The sequence below is a fragment of the Haemorhous mexicanus genome, chromosome 2, assembly GCF_027477595.1.
Source record: "Haemorhous mexicanus isolate bHaeMex1 chromosome 2, bHaeMex1.pri, whole genome shotgun sequence".
NCBI classification, from domain to species: Eukaryota; Metazoa; Chordata; class Aves; order Passeriformes; family Fringillidae; genus Haemorhous; species Haemorhous mexicanus.
This window is the reverse complement of record NC_082342.1, coordinates 105,304,279-105,321,221: the sequence shown is the minus strand read 5'-3', so window position 1 is coordinate 105,321,221 and position 16,943 is coordinate 105,304,279. Positions and strand designations below refer to the sequence as shown.

At 39.3% G+C, this 16,943-nt stretch overlaps 1 protein-coding gene across 6 annotated transcripts in view; it reads left to right on the top strand.

The window, feature by feature from the left end:
• The first annotated feature begins 376 nt into the window (after positions 1–376).
• AP1S2 (adaptor related protein complex 1 subunit sigma 2) overlaps positions 377–16,943 on the top strand; it is a 31,009-nt gene continuing 14,442 nt past the window's right edge. For 2 of the 6 annotated variants that reach the window (XR_009485478.1, XM_059839815.1), the window contains exons 1-4: positions 378–542; positions 1,510–1,688; positions 8,833–8,941; positions 9,741–9,878. Coding sequence is in view for 5 of the 6 variants with exons in the window: in XM_059839815.1 (XP_059695798.1) it covers positions 1,510–1,688; positions 8,833–8,941; positions 9,741–9,878 (426 nt within the window). In the remaining variant the exon portion in view is untranslated. Of the gene's footprint in view, positions 543–1,509; positions 1,689–8,832; positions 8,942–9,740; positions 9,879–10,643; positions 12,247–16,943 lie in introns of those variants that run through there. The other 4 variants (XM_059839813.1, XM_059839816.1, XM_059839812.1 and 1 more) reach the window with 3 other exon arrangements.

The following is a 16,943-nucleotide window of genomic DNA, read 5'->3' as shown; positions in this document are numbered from 1 at the left end:
CGCCCATTGGCTGCTCTCGGACCGCTATCTGCACCGCGCCGCCTGGTTGGCTGTTGCCGCGCCGGCCGTTGCCTTATCGCAATTCGGGCCACGCGGATTAGGGCATCTAAACCCCGCCTCTTGCTCCAGCCCCTCCTGCCGCCAACACCAGCTCCGCCTTCCCCGCCTTTTCCTGCTTCTCATTGGTCCGGGACTGCTTCGCTCCTCCCTCCCGCCCGCGCGCTGAGCTCTCCGATTGGGTGACGGCCGAGCTCTCCCCGGTCCCCCCTCCCGCTGTCGCTGATAAAGTTTTGTCCTGAGGCTCTCGGACCACGCCCTCTCCATCCCGGCCCCGCCCCCCCCCGCGATCCCGGCCCCGCCCCTGACCTGCCCGAGGGGGGCGGCCGTTGAGGCGCGCGCGCGCTCGCGGCGGCGGCACCTCCCGTCCCCTCCCGACCCCTCCCTCAGTCCCGCTCGGCGGCCGCGGCAGTAACATCGCGGTACCGGTCTGGGCAGAGCTGCCTGCTTCTTCTCCGCCTCAGCTCCACTATCCCCCGGGCACGGTGAGCACAGCCGCGCGGAGCCGGGCTCTCCTCCTGAGCCGCTCGCTCCGCGACGGGGGAGCCGGGGCGGTGCTGGGGCCGGCGGGGAGGCGAGGCGGGATGTTGGGAGGCTGCGGGGGCTGCGGGGCTCTGCCCCCGCCCTGGCACCGCGGAGCCGCTGCGGGCGCGGCCGCCGCTCGTCGCGGCTGGCGCTGGTCACGCTTGTCACCCGGGACCAGGCTGGGCTTTCGCATCGTATTTCATGTCTGTCATAATTGCCTGGGAAACTTCTCCAGCCCGATACAACTTCGAGCAAAAAGGCAAAAGAAAAAAGCCTGAACCTTTTCATTTAATGTTACCGCTGCTGGAAAAACACAGCCCGGCAAGTTCCTCTTAAAATATAATTGCAACATCACTCCTTTAGAGGAAGCGAGACCGCAGGGAAAGCTCTTAATCTCTCCTTTTGTGTAACGTGGGAAAAGACTGGGCTTTTCTGTGCCATAGGACTCTCCGCTGGGAGGTTTGATGTCTTTTAAAGTATTCCGAGGCTTTTCAGAAAGATTTTAAGTGCAAATTGCTCCTCTAAGGCTCTAATCCGGTGAATTGGAAATGAGACTGGGTACTGGAAGAGTCTGCTGTGCTGTTTTTCTGTCATTTTGGGTAGAGAACGCAAATGAAACCATAGGAGTGCTGGACGTGGCTGGTCTGAAATTGGGGTGTATTCACTCCCAGCCCGTGGTTCTGACACCTTTCTGAAACTTGTGTGCGCTTTCTACTGCCTTTGGCTTGACTGACCTTGCTCTGCAGAATCCTTTGTATCATTGCTACTTCCAAATCTTGTGTAACATCTGCCAGTGCTATAGAAATATGTAATGTAGTTAGGGTTTTGGATGTCCGACTTGCTTCCTGCTTGGTTTTTCTCAGATCTTTTTGAAACTCGGAGACTGAGATTAATGCTTTTCTTTTTTCCCCTCCTTCCATTCAACAGATGCAGTTTATGTTGCTTTTTAGTCGCCAGGGGAAACTGAGACTCCAGAAGTGGTATGTCCCATTATCTGACAAAGAAAAGAAGAAAATCACAAGGGAACTTGTTCAAACAGTATTAGCCCGCAAACCGAAAATGTGCAGCTTCCTGGAATGGAGAGACCTGAAGATTGTCTACAAAAGGTGGTTCTGTCTCACTAACCTCGTAATTGCCGTACATTACAAACTGTGTATTAAGTAGCACGAAAATAATGAAGGTTGTTCTTGTTTTGTTGGGTTTTTTTTGGTTTTTGTTTTCCTTCCCTCTGCTGGTTACAGAGAAGACTGACTTTTGCCTTGCATCTAATTTGATAACCAAGCAGGAGTCATTCATGTGTGGAAAATCACTCATGCATTTAGAAATGTACTGAAGAAATGAGCTTTCCTCCTATTTTTATAAGGAGTGGCAGTTCTTGGTAGTCTGTTTAGGTTCATGCAGTACGTACATGCTTCATATTTGTACACATTTCAGATTTAATAAGTGATAAAAATTTTGTAAATATTTACCTCAAGAAGTGGCTTCATAAATCACCTGAAAATGTAACTTGCTTTTAAAGGGTTCTAGAAATTAGGCAGTAGTTTTTCGTAGTATTTGGTTTGGGCTTTGTTATTTTTTTTTCCCTCTGTATGTACAAAAAGCAATTTTTCATTATTGAAAAAATCATGGCTAGCTTTCTTTTGGTGGAAGTACTGTATGATTTTCTTCACAACAATTTCATTTTTCAGTTGTTCCCTAACCTTTGTAGGAGTATTTGGCACGCATTTTTTAGCTTTGTGCTTGTCTTTAGAATGTATCAGAGTGTAGTGGTGTGACCATAATTCTTCTCCAGAAATAACAGTAATCCTCCTCCTGATGTGGTATGCTGCATTTCTTCCAGCTAAAGGTGGTGCTACAAAGCCTTGAGTTATCTCTCCTCCCTAGTTAGTTGTAAACCTGAGAATGTTTATGCATTCCTGTTTTCTTGTGGAGATGGTAGATAGTTTGTGCCCCACAGTAAATATTGTTGTATTCCCTGTAGATAGGACAGAAAGGACTGGATCAGAAATGAAGAGTTTGTAACTCTTCTCCAGGATAACAAATGGGTAGTATCAAATATGTTTAGATGTTCTAAGTGCTGCTCTCATATATACATTGGTTTGTGTAAAGGTATGTGTGTGAGTATGCACATAGTTCTTCAACATGAGGAGGAAAGAGGAGAAACAATGCATGAAGCTATGCTGATAGCAGACACAGTTTTTTCTGCTGCTTGATTTCCTCACAAAACTCTTTGAACATGTATGTAGACAAGCTTGCTCAAACACTTGCTGTGCTTCCTTCCATATTAATGCCTGCAAGTGCCTTTTCAGCTGGGCATTCATGGGACTAAATCAGGAAAATGTGCATTAGTAGGCCTGCCTGTTTCCTTCCTTACCCAGTCTTGAACAGCAGTAGTTGTTCTGGGGATGCTTCCACACAGCTGCTTTCCCTCCCTGTTTGTTGCTGTTAACAACTACTTGCCATGTCCTTTTGTGTCTAGGGAGCTGGTGGAAATTGGGATAGGACTCTTTGAATTGCTAAATGTTGTGGAGTTCTTGCATCTCAGTGGTGTGTTGTGGGTCCTGTGGTCAAGGAGAGCAAAGAAATTTGCTGGGAGACATCTATGTCTGGCTAAAAATGGTCTAAATACTGCAGTCTGTCTGCTGGACTGCTGGTGTGCACAGCTGACTGCAGTAGCTTATTTCACTGTCTGCAGACCAGTCTGGCACAGAGAGCCTATGAAACTGCTGAAGATGAGATTGTACCAAGCTAATGAACACCTCAACTGTTTTTTTTTTGACTGAAACATCACCAGAAGGACTAGGTGTAAAAGTTGATAGTTTAAATGTCTGTATCTGGTAACACTAACAGCTCTTAGGTTTGTGGGACTTGTTCCCATCATTGCATCATAGTTTAAGATGGTGAGCACCAGCTAGTATAATTTCTTTGTAAAGGGTGACTTTCTGTAGCTGAGAAGGTGATGGCTAAAAGCAAAACCCACCAGAAGGAGCTCTGTGGCTTGTGAAATTGCAAAATGTGCTTGCAGTTCCTCTTGAGCATCTCTAGAGGATTTCTGCTAAGATTTGTTCTTGTCTGATCTATTGCTGGGAATGATCAGAACCTGCTGGTGCAAATGTTTTGTAATATAAGTTCTAAAAGAATGTGGCTATTGCTATTTAGCGTCTTAAATTCTTGAAAATTAAATGCTGGTTTTGTTTTTAGAGTGTGTTTGTTGTTCACATGTAGGAGAATGGAACCTAGATATTGCAGCTCAAAGAATGATTGGCAGTATAAGAACTGTATTCAAGGGTCTCATCATACCTTTTTGAAGGAATAAAATGAACTTAAATGCAGCAGTTGGCAAGACAGTAGCTTTAACTTCCTTATGATACTTCCATTTATTAGAACTGCTGGGCTATTTTGATTAGCCTCCTTAGCTGTGTTGCATTTTGTCTTTATAGGATGTTTTCTGAATTTTCAAGGAAATAGATCTTAAAATTCATCTAAATGTAGGTGATGTAGCTTTTATTTCCCTCTGTTCTGTACATGTACCATTTATAATGGTTGCAACATCGGCTCAGTCATTGCCTTCTAAAGTTTTTTTTCCTTCAGCACTATAGAGCACAGAAAGGTGCCCAGCTTTTGTCATGGTGCATGAATTGGCTTATATGTATTCTGTAGCTGGTTTGGAAAATAGTTTTTCAGGCTGATAGACACTGGAAGATTAAAAAGAAGATGTGAGCTTCTAACTTCAAGAAGCATAGAGATATGAAGTGACTTGCTGGGAAAATACAAAATTAAAAATGGGAAGCCAACCACAATTAGCTTTATGAAAATAGAGGGGGAGTCATCTGCAGACAGCTGATTAGAAATTTAACAAACACAGCTGATGTTTTTGCTCTTCACATTTTGTCATTTAAAAAGTAACATAGGGGGTTTGGAGCATATAGGGTAGAAGTTCATGCAGCTTTCCCCCTGTGACAGAAAAAATGTGTTAAATGTGAAAATTCCCAATTTTTTCTTGGAAGACTTCTTCTGTTCACCATTTTAGCTTCTGGCAATATGAGTTATTTTCATTGTGCAGTATATTGCAGTCAAAGTCAGAACTTGGAGAAAAACTTATTTTATATAAATTTTACTTTGCTAGCATTTGTTTAGCTGCATTCCTGGGACGTAGTTTAGTTATTTAGTTATTTGATTAAGGATTGTGGCTTTGCTTTTATGTGTCAGTTTGGAACTGTATTTGGAATATGATATGATAAAACTACAATAGCTTTTGCTCCTCTTGATGTGGCAGTTGTCTTTTGCACCACATAACCATAATCAGAGGTGATGTTAAAGACTTAAAACAGAATAAGTTTTAAAACTTTCTTTCTACCACTGAAGAAGCAATGAAAGAGCCCATTGTGCCGGTATTGTGTCTCTTAAAGTGTTGTGAGCTGAAGGTACAGCCATGTGGCCAGTGGGATGTGCTCAGCTAGGCATGATCCTTGTTTTTCTTTATGTATAACTTAGCAGCCAGTTGTACCTCTTAAAAGTATTACTGTGATGTAAGTTAGGTAGCTTTGTAAAACTGGCTGAATGCAATGTTTTTAGTGAATTAGATACTTGGACTTGATAAATTTAATTAGATCAAGTCTTCTTTGTACAGAGTTTTAGTTTGTGTGGCGCTAGGAGGACTTCAGTATCGAGAAGCAACAGTTTTTTCTTAGAGAATTAGCAGAATCAAATCCTTGTTCATTTTGAAGCTGCTGGGGGCTATAGCCTTGCTGAAATAGAAAGAAACTAGAAAAGTGCTTCACTTTGATAGACTGTGTCCTGGAGCCTCAGAAGTTCATGTTTTTCAAAGAAATGTGTAAAGTTGTGGGACAAAAAAAAAATTACGTCAAGCACAGCTTATTAGTTGTACCAATTTTCATTGGGTTAGCTATCAGCAAACCACAGATTCTTGGGCTCATTAAGCACTTGTCTGCCTCCTCATTGTCATTTAGAGTTCAGTTCTGTTCTTACCAAGCCTTGTAAGCTTTAAACTTCCACAATTAGGATCTACATGCAAAGCGACTTAGATGCTGACAGACTTATGGCTTGTTTGCAGGCTTATCTGGTGCTGAACTTCAGGGGTGACTTGAAGCAGGTATTCTCTCATCTAGAAGGAGAACACCACTGAGCTGGTAGGATTTGTAAGTTGTGCTCTGCCCACAGTGACCTGATATCTCAGCAGAGTTACTGAACCTGGCTGTGAGAGCAGAAGAGGAGAACTCTGCTGAAACATTGCCTGCCTGTTTACTGCTGAATTATTGCAACTCTTGATGGGAAGAGGCATGGAGTTGTTTCTTATCAAAAAAGAAAAATCTCAAGGCCATCTGTCTGAAGGCAGGAATTTGCATAAGTATTTATACCTGCTGTGTTACATTTTTGATCTTTAAATCCTGTATTACATTTTCAGGTGATTTGGTTCAAACAGTTTTTGGTCTCTCTGGTTTTGGTCTCCTTTCTGATAGGTGAAGGATATTTATCATAAAATATTTTCCTAAATGAGGGTAAGCAGCTGAGTTGAGTCTGACAATTTTTTTCATAATATTTAGTGAAATAAAAAAGACCAGAACTGCAATAGGAATAAAAAAGGCAGAATGTTTTTATGGACTACACTTTATTTACTTCCGAGTATGTACTTTTCTATCAGGGTTTGCCTTTTCATTGGGTGCATATGAAAGATTGCTGTCAGGCTCGTTAGGAAGAAACTGTTTCTGCAGACCAGAAATCTTTTTGAGCCCGAGTAATCTACTTGTCTTTGTGTGGATACTGTCCGTGTAAACTTCTGCACTTGGCAAAACTTCGAGTGTCTGCTGTGGATTATAAGTGAGCACTTTTTTTTTTTTTTTCTGAAGCCCTTCCTGCAGGGGAAAGAAATTAAAATAATGCCTCTGAGAATTTGGATCTGAAGCATTCCTTTGTAGTATGCTCATGCCCTTTGGTATGACTTGTTTTTACTCTTCTGCCTTTTGCCATTCAGGCTCATTAAATCTGCATTTGTTTTCTTTTGTTGAGTAGTGATCCATTAGTTGTGGTTGCTACTTAAAAAATGAATACCAAAATATTCTCTGTGTATAATAATAGATACCCAGGCCTCCATTTTGTGTCGATACCCACTGAGTAGTTTTTATTTCTTGGTCTTATTTCTCCAGAACTGCGGTTGGCAGGGCTTGAATGTGCAGTCTACTTGCTAGCTGCCAAATACGGTCTTTTGAAAGTATGTTTCATGCTCTCTTAAATGAGGACACTGAGAGCAGACCATGTTCTGAGAAAGTATTTTGTGTTGGACTCCCTCCCTCCCCTCCTCCCTTCTTTTTCCATGGAATAGTTGTGTGTCAAGAGAGACTCCTAAGTACTTCAGGAGCAGAGAGGGACTGTCCCATGTGGATAAACTTAAAATATTTGGGTCAAATTTGATTTGATAAGGTCTGCTGGTACATGGTTCAACTTGAGTTTAAGCACTATAAGGAAGCAGTTGAACTGTGCTTCATCATAATCAGTGCTGATCTTCTGCAGGTGATGAAAGGCTTTGTTTAGTGAGTGCTGGTGATTAGTGTAAATAACAAATAATGTGTCAGTGCTCTTTTTTGCCACAGTGAAATATGATAACATGGAGCTTGACTTAAAAATTCCTCAGTAGTTTGAAAGCATGTTTTTTCTTTATAATATTTCTTTCCAATAATTTTAAAAATAGTTTAGGTTCCTTATACAGATTGAATGTTGCAAGCTACCACAATGACTGTAAATGTCCTTGAAAAATTAGTGAGGCATAAACAGAACAATGTAAAATCAAAAGAACTGTGCTCAGATAGGACTTCTGATGAGCTGATGAATCCCCGTGGTGAAGAGATGAAAGAGAGAGGGAATGAAGGTGTCCTTCACTGGAGGTGTCTTCCTCTCTTCCCCCGTCATGTTTTGTGGTAGGATAGGCAATAATATTTTACAGTAGTTTAAAAGATTTTGTATAAAACCTTGTATAAAAGCTATTCTGATTAATCTTTCATGTTGAAGCTGTAGCAATTTGATTTGGAGCAGTCTGGGAGAAGGGGGGATGTGTTAAGATCATAAATGGTACTGGATAGGTGTCTTGGAGATGAATTTCAGCATAGCTGAAAATACAGTGGGGTTTTTTCAGAACTTCTGACTTCTAAAAAGTCTGACAAGTCCCAGCTGATAAAATGTGTTTAATGTTTAAAAGATGGATGGATTTCTCTGTATGGGAAACAATTATGCACCTTAAACTAGGTGTTCAAATCTGAACTACTTATTTTTCAGTAGGGCTGGCTGCACAGGAGTGTTTAATGTGACCAGTTGTCCCCTCTAAAGAGGCAAACAAAAGCTGTTTCTGATGCAAATTAGCAGTTACAACAGGTGGTACTTGAAATCTGGTTTGTGCCATGTGTGACTGAAGGGCATATGGTTTTGGCATGTTAGAAAAGACTAAATGGGGTTTTCAGCTTTCATTCCTGCTTTGTTTTTGGTTTTTTTTTTTTTTTTTTTATCAGGTTTCTTTAAGCATGGCTTGAACAAGAATATAATAGAGCACAGTAGAATTGGATGGTCTTTTTCTTAAAGTGGAACTTGATCATATCTGTAGTTATGACTTCCCTGTCTTCCAAGATGGAAGTGGATTGCTAGAAACTATTTGATGGCCTCTCGTCAGTCTGATGCTAGGACAGTTAGTAGGGATTGCATTGTTGACTTGGTATTAGTTGGGGTGGATGACATTGGTGTTGGTTTTGGAGTTTTTGACTTTTTAAAATTCTCTATAAAGACCAAACTCTAATTACTAATTCAGTCTATGTTTCTTGAGGCATTTTCTATGGTTTTTATTATCTGTGTATAGCTTACATGATGAAAGTTTAATAGGGGGTCAGTTGATTAATGTTCCGGTTGTATGGATGTTACAGAGAGAAGGTACGTCATTTCAGAACTCTGCCATGATGCCATAAAATCAAATATATTTAGTTTTCCAACCACCTTTTTGGCTATTTTAGTTCTGTCCGTTAAAGGATGGCAGAGAGTGAAGTCATGCTTGACTCAGAGACATTACTCCCATGGACACGTGTGTGTCTTCGGGTCTTTCAGTCATTCTTTGGTAGGACTTGCTTGGTTGTGATTCGGAGTACCAATATGCTGAACTTGAGCATGAAGGACTGTTGAGAATGTGATACTCCTCAAGTACATTCATTTTGTTTATGCGTGTATGCTAACCTCAGGATTATTTTGTTATTACAGATATGCAAGCCTCTATTTCTGCTGTGCTATTGAAGATCAGGACAATGAACTAATAACTCTGGAAATAATTCATCGCTATGTAGAACTTCTTGACAAGTATTTTGGCAGTGTGAGTTAGTTTCTTTATATTTTGTCATTTTGTTTTATGCCCACTGCATTTTTACAAGAATATAACCAACTAGTAATTGAAAAGATGTATTTAATACATTTTGTGTGGCTTACTTGGCCAAACTAAGCTGATGGTTGCCTCTATTAAAATACAAAATTAAATTACTGATTTGTAGAAGAACTTTCATTAATCTGGTGTTAATTGCCTGTATTTGTTTCATTTCATAGTAGTCTCACTTGGGATTATATAAAATCTTGCTCTTAGCAGGAAGCTTTTTTTCTCCCTGGCACTGCTCTGGTGTGAGCACCTCTTACATCTGCTTCCAAAGGAGGCAGTTGGTTGTGAAGTGGCAGAAATGGTAAGGAAAGATGTGAGAGACATCTGCTTACCCAGACAGCAAACACAAACTGCTACAGTAATGTACATGAACACTCCTAGAAAAAACTGGTGCTCATTCTGCCTTCCTTTGTAGTCCTTCTGACTATGAAATGCACAGACTGAACAAGAAATCTGAGAATATTTATTTTCATATCTTTCTGTAAGATTGCGTGAGATGCCTTTGCATACTGCAGGCAACAAGAGAACTTTTATAGGGAATGTTCTCTTGTGTCTTGAGGAGCTGTGTCTTACAGACTGCTGTGAATTGAAGCTTTTATTATTGCCCCAGTCCTTATGAGGTTACAGCCTTAGGCTAACATCTTGATTTGGTGAAGCTGTGAACAAGTTAAGTTTTGTGAGAGGATATACCTTGAGTGAGAGTGTCCTCCCTCTTTGCAATAATGCTTGATGTTCTTTTTAGGTCTGTGAACTTGATATCATCTTCAATTTTGAAAAAGCCTATTTCATTTTGGATGAGTTCCTTTTAGGAGGGGAAGTTCAGGAGACATCCAAGAAAAATGTTCTTAAAGCCATTGAACAAGCAGATCTTTTACAGGAGGTAAGCACATCTAACTTCTCTGTCAGCATGGTAGGCTGTGGCTCAGAAACCTCCTATTCCTCAAAGCTTCTAGAAGATATTTTTTAGCATGCTTAGCATGTAGTTTCAGCTGGTTGTCCTAAGTGTGTAATAGGATGATGTTAGCTGCTGTTTTCATTTGGTTTGGCATGTTGATGTTGTGACCTACTGTGACTTCATGTTCTGCTAGTCAATGCAAGTGGCTGTTCTATGTTTATACCTAGATAATTGTAGATCCTGTTAATTTAACTTAGTGTTGTTCATGTGTCTTTCATTCCTTCTTTTTATTTATTAACCACTAATTTTTTTCTCATACCTTATGCATGTTCACTTCTTTACTTTTTCATTGCTGTAATCCAGAAGCTAGACTCTCTTCTTTGAGACTTGTTCAGGTATAGTTCTAATTAGTTCTTAGACCCGCTTTTCTGCTATAGGCTGCTTACTGTGGACCATTTCCAAGCTGTCAAAGCAGTAATAGTAGTGCCATAGAAACATACAGAATAAAGTATAAGAACATTGTTTTTTTACTTTGAATGCTTTTGTTGTTTGTTATTATCATTGAAGAATGATGAATTGCATGTCTACCATTAAAAAAAAAAAAACCAAAAACATTTGATGTGAAGGCATTCAATGGTATAGAAAAACTTATTATAATTTCTCGATATTTCTCCATCCTATGCTGGTTATTTTTCATTTATCTGATTTTATTTGTTTTTTTTTTTTTTTCCTTAAATGTACACCGTTAAGGTCCTTGAATGTCTGTCTGAATGGGAATCAAAAATGCTGGTGTGCTGGGGGAATCATCAAGTTTTGTAAGCAAGTCAGTGAACATATGCTTTAACAGGGAGAGTTCACCTTCAAAAAATAAAGTGTACTGAGGTTTACTGCCTAGATGCTATGTAGGTTCTAGTTGCTCTATTTCCCTCTATGTGAACCTTCAATTTGTTATTTTATTCTATGAATTAATTGCTTAATTCTCTTACAAGCCCTCTGTGTTCCACCTGGTAGTTTTTTGTTGAATGTAGTATTAGTATAATGGGAAAACACAAGGTGTTTTTTACCCTGGTAGCTGTTTTTTTTTTAATCCCTTCAGAATACATGCAGATCCACTGCACATTAAAGTTCTTGTCATGAGCAAGGTCAGCCATTACACACAGATTTGCTACCCTATTTTTCTAGAAAGGAAATACATGCACTTATTTACTTCTGTGTTCTGATTCAATTTAAGTTCTTCTTTACTCTTTGTAGGAATTACCTTAACCAGAAGTCCTGTTGCAGTTTACAAAGAGGGGAGAAAAATAATCTGTTCATTCTCTTAAAATCTTTTGCTCCTTTTATGAAAACAGGTGTAACATCTTAGTTATATATTCCAGTTTGTCTTCTGCAAATACAGATAATTGTACATAAAGTAGAATAACTATATTCTTTCTCATTGTTACTGTTTTTGAACGTTATTTTCACTACTTTTGTGGGGCTGCTCTAAGGAAAAAATATATTTCTAGGACTTCATTAATATTTTTCTTTCCAAGCAACAAACATTCTTTTTTTATAGAGAATATAATTTCATATTAATATAACGTCAAGTTAGAAGTCTTAGGCAAAGAGAAATATCGCTTTTTCAATGTGAGACTTTTCCTTAACCCTGGTAGTTTACTCTGATTACCCTTCCTTTCCCCATCTTTAGGAGATTTTATTGCCAATGTTTATTAAATAATTCTGATTAACTTGAAATGTAGCTGTTTATCACAGCACCACTGGAGTCCTATGTTGGGCTTCTGTGTTTTTCATTCTTAGCTGTATTGACTGTTGATCAAGTATAAAACTACTCCCTATACCTGTATTTTAACTTAAAAACCCTGTAAAAGTCTGGGTTCATATTTAAACTGAGCTTCCGATAAATTTGGACTCTTTTCTATGGAAATTTGGTTTTGTATCAACTGCTTCTATGTAAATGCTGGGTTGGATGAAGAAAATTGTTAAAATAAGTTTCTCACATGTGGAGACTTTTTAGTATTTTGAGTTGATATCTGCTTCCCAGAATACTTCAGAACTACCAGACTGAAACATGGTGTGATTCCAAACGCAAAACTTATTTCTAGCAGGTTTGTCATGGGTTTGTTTTTGACCATTCAGATTTTAATTATATGCAACGAAGTAATTTTTATTTGGCCCTGAATACTCATATTGCCAAACATATATATGTACATATGTACACACATACATATATATAGTTAAATATACCATATTATTAATTGAATATGCAACATTATTAATTAATAATCCTACGGGCATTGGTGTCTGAAGTACCTTAAAGATGAAGAGCTGTGCAGAATACTTATACAAAAGAAAATCATTGCAGATCCATTAAGTGACTGTTTGTGTAATGTTGAGGAAATACGCTAAGGTGCAAATTGTTGAGTAGTGAATTAGTTCTTAACAGCCTTGCCTACTTGTATTTTTTGTTGAAGTTTTCCAGGATGTGCTTCTGTGTCTGAGCACCTGCTTCAGTTTGTCATAAAGTTCTTGGTGCTGTGAGGTCCCTTCACTAGCTGCTACAGTTTGTGTGATGGAAACACACCAACTACTTTAACCCCTCTCACCTTCACGTTCTTGTTAGTTCTTCAGGAATGTACTTAGTTCAAGTATTCATTCCCTACCCCCTCCCCCATATTTATTACCACCTGATAACTTATCAGTAGTCAGTCATCAATACTGGCAGTGGTACCCAGATGAAGGGTAGTAAAAGGTGATTAACTCCAGTGCTTCCTTGTCTCTCTGTTGTAGAAATGCTTCTGTTCAAAAGAATGCTGATGATTTTATATCTTGTTTGCTAGAGAGATTTTAATACTTTACTAGTGATTACAAAGGTATGCACTGCTGAAAAGGTGGTTTTTGCTTGTGTGAAGAACTCAATTATACTGAAAGAAATTGGTCAATGCAGTGTGTTGTTGCATGAATTAAATATATACATGTGATATGTGGAACAGCTGAAAGATAAGCCTGTGCATCATATTGTGACACTTGAGTTAAGGCGTGTAACTACCAGTGATAGATGCACTATACAAAAGAGAGGATTTGATTTATTTCTCTCAAAAGTCTAATTGCTCTGGATTTTCTTTTTTTGATGGCTTGACTAATTCAGTTTGGTGCTTGGAAGTTTGTGGTCATTTCGTGTGCTAAAATGCGGAAATCAAGGAGTTAATAATTATAATATTTAAACTGAGCAGTCATGTATATATTTTAAAGCAAATCTGTTCAGACTTGTTCTGCTTCATTTGAAGTAGGAAAAATTTCCTAAACATTGGCTATGAATGAAAATGGTTTTTGTTGATTATCCTAGGTAAATTTTAGAAAAGTATTTTGGAAATTATCCCCATTTTGTTCACCACTGTTCTTTTGTAGGATTTTTGTGTATTTTTTTAGTATTTGATTGCAGAACATCTAAATACTTTAAAATACATATTTTTAAAGAGGTTTCTAAATAAAAAGGCCAGTGATTGTTTGTGTCAAATCAGACTTGCTTGTTTGTGTCACTACTTCAGTAATGATCAAAAACTTAAAAACTATGTGAATGGATTTTTTTCCTTAGGCTCTTGCAGTTTGGCCTCAGGCAGTATTTACTAGTCCTTCCACATGAAGAATAAGAGATAAGCTATCAATTAACCTTATTTTCTTTGCTATTTCAAGCCCTTGCCTCATCCTATATCCAGAGGGTGCTGACAGTATTCATGTTGGCTGAGTTGCTTTAGATTTTTAAGGGTTGCTGCATAGATTTAAGCTTTTTGGTTTAGAATGAGCATCTTTGGAAATGAAACTCTGGTGAATTTTCTGCATTCTCTTTGAGAATTTTCTTATTGGAAATGAAATGTGCTTATTGAAAACCATAGGTTTGAAAGTATGCATGATTGTAGGTATTAGGTTGTTCTTGAGATGTGCCAGAACTCCTTCATTTTGTCATTAGCACTGGCAAAATTCTTACATTTAAGCCTCCAGTGGGCTGGAGTGAGTGTAAGGGATTTTGTCTGGTTTAGGAAACAGCCTTTTTAAGCACCTTTTTATTACCATTTGCCTGAGAAACTGACCACAACGAATACAATTAATTCAGTCTTCACTTACTGTTTTTTCTTAAATATGGACTGTTGAAATAGACTGCCTTCCTCAGCTGGCAGTGGCATTATTTGCCTTGGCTGTACCTGTGTTCCCCTGAATGTGAAACAAGAATGAATAATGGAATCTTTGTTATCATGGAGATCCAACTGCCTTGACTGCAGTCTTCACATATAACTTCAGTCTCAGTTTTAGGTGGTCAGCTTTGTTGATCAGTTGGTCACTGCAATTTTAAGACATGTATCTGCTTGATTTTAGGCACAGATAAGGATCCACAGTTACATTTTAGAAGATAGATATATGTGGGGACCTATGAGAGTTACTGTGAATGAGGAATGATAGATTGTTAGTTCATTATTTAGGGATTAGGAAATAGCTATGATTTTTATGGATTTGGAATCCCTCCCAGCTCACAGAGAAGCAAGTTGTAGTGTTTTGGTAGCTGATGCTTTTGTAAAATGTGTTTCAGAACTCAGTCTCTGGAGATGTATTTATAGAAGAAAGGGGTTATAGTGCTGTTAGAGTGTTTGGCACTCTCCATGACACTCAAAAACGTCATGGCAGTCAGATGCAGTCCCAGGTGACTGGGAAAAGGGAAGCTTTGTACCCATTTTTTAAAAGGGTAGAAAGTAGGACTCTGGAAACTACCAACCTGTGGCATCCTGACTGCTGTCCCTACCTGGAAGGATCATGGATCAGATCCTCCTAGGAGCTGTGCTAGGGCATGTGGAAGACAGGGAGGTGATTTAGGACAGCCAGCACAGCTCCACCAAGGGCAAGTCCTGCCAACCCCTTCTATGGGTTTTCGTTCTATAATGGAACAACTCTATCAGTGGGCCAGGGGAGGGCTACAGATGTCATTTATCTGGACACAGTTCCCCCTACAATTGCTTTCTCTAAATTCAGGAGGGGTGGATTTGGTGGGACAGTTACATCCAAAGGAATAGCATTCAGTGGCTTGGTGCCCTGATGAATTTCAGTGGTGTTCCTCAGGGGTCAGTAATGGGACCAGTGCTGTTTGATGTCTTGGCTAATGACATAGAGGGATTAAGTGCACCCTCAATAGATGTGCAAGTGACATGAAGCTGAGTGGTGCAGTTGACACGTGAAGGATGGGATGCCATCCAGAGGGACCTGGACAAAGCTGGAGAAGTGGGCTCCTAGGAATTTCAGCAAGTTCCACAAGATCATGTACAAGATGGTGCACCTGGGTCAGTGCAATCCCTGGTATCTGTACAGGCTGTACAGAGGATGAACAGGTCAAGAGCTGCTGAGAAGGACTTGGGGTGTTGGTGGATGAGAGGCTGGACATGACCTGGCAATGAGTGTTTGCAGCCCATAAAGCCAGTTCTACCCAGGGCTGCATCAGTAGCAGTGTCCCAGCAGGTCGACGGAGGGGATTCTGCCTTTCTACCCTGCTCTGGTGAGACCCCACCTGGAGAGTTGCATGCAGCTCTTAGGAACAGCCTCTAAAGACTATAAATTTAATTTTAACAGACAGGTCTGTAAGCCTTGATATTTCTTTATTTTTACCAGATAATTTTAAACTCTCCTTCTTGTACTGCAGAGTAGGCTTTCCTGTAAATACTGACCAAATCATACTTTCACGTTTAAAGCAATAGAAAGTATTCCAGAAAATGAACAGTAGAACCTGCATCTCTTTTTCCCAAATAGTAATGGGGAAAGAGGAGGTTAACATTTTAAGATTTAAGTATCTTATTGAAAAAGTGGCACTGAGTATCCAGGAAGTTAGCATTATCATGCTTTGACCTCTTCCCATGCTCAGTCTGATTTTTTTAGTTGTTGTTTCTTTAAGTGTGTATGCATGTAAGATGTGACTAGTTCTATTACATCAAAGAAATCAAAATTAGAAGATCTTAAGACTCAAGTTGAAGGAGTCTTTCATAAAAGTGTTAAATGTGCATTCATAAGCTTTGCAAATTGAAACATCAGAATGTTTCAAATAAAAATAAGACAAATTAGCATAGGCAGTCCTTGCTGTCTCCTGACTATCCAGTACCCTCTCTGATGTGAATTCCATTACTGATCAGTTAGCAAACTGTGAACTTGATCATTTATTGATATAAGCAATTCTTGTAGCACTGTTGAGGGTATATTAACAATACACTGAACTCTTTGTAGATTATAATTCTAATAAGGATGTATTTATTCTGTACAATAAACTGAGAGATTCTTTTCCAGAAACATTCTTCTGTCCTCAGCAATAGAAGCACTGTGTCAGGGTGATGCAATGGAAGTTTTAGCACTGCTGCATGTGCCATAGCTGTTTTCAGGACTTGAGTTGTGTGCTGCTCATCAATTAGCATAGTAAATTCAGTGAACAATTGCAGGAGGCTGCTTGAGAGTAAGGAGTATCTTATCTTCAAAATCGGGTGCTCTTTCTGAATGCTCACATTAATCTGCATTTTAATAGAACAAGTTCATTGGATGTGGCAGGATGTTGAAAAGATCAATGTTAGTGTTTGGATCTCGAGATTGTGAGGAGAAAATACCATTTTTACTCTGTTGTCTGAGATCTATCATGTTGCAGTGCTACTACCGTTTCCTAGAATTTTCACTACCTGTGAGATGGTCTTAGAATGCCAGAGAATATTAGGTGAAAAGAATATGAATGTCCCCAGGAGGCATCGTGTTGTGTTTGGTTTTAGATTCTCATTTCTTTGTGGTCTTCTCTGTGTGTTGTACAGATGTTGGGGCACATTGCTGGTGTGTGTTTTAGGGCTTTTATTTATTTTTAAGGGAGAAGCTATATTTTTTGTTGCCAAGCTGTCTAGCAACAGTAGTAGTTTCGGTGATGGATATCAAGATACAATAAAAGTGTGTTTATTAAATTTTATAAAGGCTCAAAATTTGATATTAAAAGGCAAAACAAAATCTGAGACCTATTTTTCACAATTCTTTGAGAATTCTAAGTATGTT